This window comes from Nematolebias whitei, chromosome 8, assembly GCF_014905685.2.
Source record: "Nematolebias whitei isolate Nwh7 chromosome 8, NemWhi1, whole genome shotgun sequence".
NCBI classification, from domain to species: domain Eukaryota; kingdom Metazoa; phylum Chordata; class Actinopteri; order Cyprinodontiformes; family Rivulidae; genus Nematolebias; species Nematolebias whitei.
The window spans coordinates 176,736-179,727 of record NC_056505.1 but is presented as its reverse complement, the minus strand read 5'-3'; the positions used below and the strand labels follow the sequence as shown (position 1 = coordinate 179,727).

At 46.5% G+C, this 2,992-nt stretch overlaps 1 protein-coding gene across 3 annotated transcripts in view; it reads left to right on the top strand.

Annotated features, from left to right (window-relative positions):
- The first annotated feature begins 509 nt into the window (after positions 1-509).
- tacr1a (tachykinin receptor 1a) overlaps positions 510-2,992 on the top strand; it is a 108,905-nt gene continuing 106,422 nt past the window's right edge. For all 3 annotated transcript variants that reach the window (XM_037680786.1, XM_037680787.1, XM_037680785.1), the window contains exon 1: positions 510-913. In XM_037680786.1, the coding sequence (XP_037536714.1) occupies positions 510-913 (404 nt within the window). The remainder of the gene's footprint in view (positions 914-2,992) is intronic.

The following is a 2,992-nucleotide window of genomic DNA, read 5'->3' as shown; positions in this document are numbered from 1 at the left end:
AAAATTCGCCGGAAGCAGAGGGCCCCCTCTGTGCCAAGGGCCCCTGGGCACGTGCCCACGTTGCCTGCATGGTAGATCCGGGCTTGGCCAAATGAAATCAGATGAGAGGTATTTCGGTTGGATTATCGTTTGGAGTGTGCGCGCGGTTGGAAGCTGCTCTGATGAATGTCACCTGAGCTCATCCATAATAATGCACTAAGCCTGCCCCTCGCACGGATGTGCGCGCGCGCGCTCTCTGGATCTATAAGGCGCTGAACAGCAGCCAAAGGACAGAGGTTCTCTGCGCTCCTGTGTGCGCACTCATATTGGCGCTGCGTAAAAGCCGTCTTTACGCATGCGAACTTCATTTACTGCTACTGAATTTATGACATCACTAACTTATTAAGCAGGGGGGGTGTCTAGTGAGCAGTTTGCAGGTTTTAGTACTGTTGTTGGGGAAGATGAGCGCGCCTGGATTCTGGCACCGGAATCCCATCTTTGTGCTTTAGCGCGTCTTTCCGTGCAGCCGAATGGATCCATTATTTAACTCCTCCGATGGGCCAAACGGGACATTCCGCTCCAACGGAACCGGTAACGGGACGGCCTTCTGGAACCAGTTCGTGCAGCCGGTCTGGAGGATCGTCCTCTGGGCCATGGCCTACAGTTGTATAGTTGTCGTATCCGTGGTGGGCAACGTGACAGTGATCTGGATCATCATGGCGCACAAACGCATGAGAACCGTCACCAACTATTTCCTGCTCAACCTCGCGTTCGCCGAAGCGTCCATGTCCGCCTTCAACACGGTGGTCAACTTCACCTACGCCGTGCACAACGAGTGGTACTTCGGCCTGGTCTACTGCCGCTTCCACAACTTTTTCCCCATCGCCGCTGTCTTCGCCAGCATCTACTCCATGACGGCCATCGCCCTGGACAGGTAGGAAGACGACCTCCAGCAGATTCAACTCTGAACAAAAGAACAACATAAAAGAAGATATCATATCATCACTGTCAAACTCATTATAGACAAAAACAAAAAAATCTTTTTTTTGCTCAAATCATAGGCGGAAGTAATTATTTCACTTTTCAAATAATTACATACAGTTGTCCATTTAGTGCACAGTGCCTCTCAAATACCCACTCTCTGTCAGAACTAGATGTGATATACTGCTTCATAAGTGTTTAAACCAAGGGCGTCAGAAGCATCCGTAATGTGTGTGTGTGTGTGGGGGGGGGGGGGGGACACAATGATGTGTGTAGGTGTGTGTGTGTGCGCGTGCACGTGTGTGCACGTAAAACAAGGTGTTCACTAGTGAACAAAAAAGCAGCATTTCACCTAGATTTCCTTTAGTTCCACACATTTAAAACATGTTTCTCACCAAGTTTGTGTAAATTCATCTGTGTAAAAAAGTTAAATCTGGTCCTCTGGACATTCAAAAAAAAAAAAAAGCAAAACAACAAAAAAATGTAGAAACGTTTCGTCTCTCATCCGAGACATTTCCTCAGTCTGAGGTGCTGTATTCAGCTCAGTCTCTTAATTCAGCTCAGTCTCTCTCAGAGAAGAAACCCAAACAGGACTCCAGTCAGCCATCAGGTGAAAAGGAGGAACCCAGACCCAGACCAGTGGTCATTCCGTATGTTGAGGGAGTATCAGAGAAACTGAGACGTTTATTTTCTAAACATAACGTCCCAGTGGCTTTTAAACCCCAAAATACATTAAAGACTGGTTCATCCCAAAGATCCAGTCCCCCGGCACAAACAGAGTAATGTTGTGTATGTTGTTCAGTGTCAGGAGGGTGATCAGTCTTACATCGGGGAAACTAAACAGCCACTGGCCAAAAGGATGGACCAGCACAGAAGATCAACATCATCAGGCCAGGATTCTGCGGTCTACACTCATCTCCAGGCCAGCAGTCACTCTTTCAAGGATGAAGATGTTCACATCCTGGACAGAGAGGAACGATGGTTTGAAAGAGGAGTAAAGGAGGCCATCTTTGTGAAAAGAAATCGTCCATCATTAAACAGGGGTGGAGGCCTACGTGTTCAACTGTCCCCCTCTTACAATGCTGTGATTGCTAGTATCACTCAGCCCTCTGTGAACAGTAAACAGCCATCAGGTGCTAATGATCCATTGTTAGGCTGATGGTCCTTCTTGAGCATGTGATCAGCTGGTTCTGGTTGTCAGCAGCAAACTGGTTGATCCACTCTGAGAAGGTGCTATTTAAGAGACTGAGCTGAATACAGCACCTCAGACTGAGGAAGTCTCTTGGATGAGAGACAAAACGTTTCTACATTTTTTTGTTGTTTTGTTTTTTTTGAATGTCCAGAGGACCAGATTTAACTTTTTTTAGATTTTTCTACCTGGATTATTGAACATGCATCAGGAAATTCATCTGTGGATTTTAAAGACATTTTAACTTTAATACACTTTAATACAGAGCCTCATCAGCACTATTTGTCTTTATAGAGAAATAAAAAACGTCCCCACTGGACTTTTTTTACTTGTGTTCAACACTCCTCATCTAAATGATGTTTCTCATGAAGCTTGAGGACAATAAGGTGTGGGGTTTAAAGACATTTCAACTTTAATGCACCTGAACACACCACATCTCTTACACCTGCAGCGTCTTACAGTGTCACAGTTACTGCTGAGATAACATGCTACAGACGTAGCGCTGCTCTCAAGCATCCTCCTAACATGAATATTTGTTTCTGATCAACGCCCTGGTCAACCACTGCTCGCACTAAGCTGCTAAACTGGCGAGCAAGTAACACAGGTACCTCCATCTCCTCCACCTGTGCGCGTTTTCTGCCGAGACAAGAGGCAGGAAGGGACGTTGGAGAGTTGGAGGTAACCAGGAAAACCTGGAGTGGAGTTTTAGTGGCTCAAGTATTCTCCTCTTAATCAAGTGGAATGGATTTGTTCATGAAGAAAGAGAAACTGCGCCGCCTGAACTAATGTTTTATAGTAAAAGTGTGTGTGTGTGTGTGTGTGGGGGGGGGGGGGGGGGGGGGG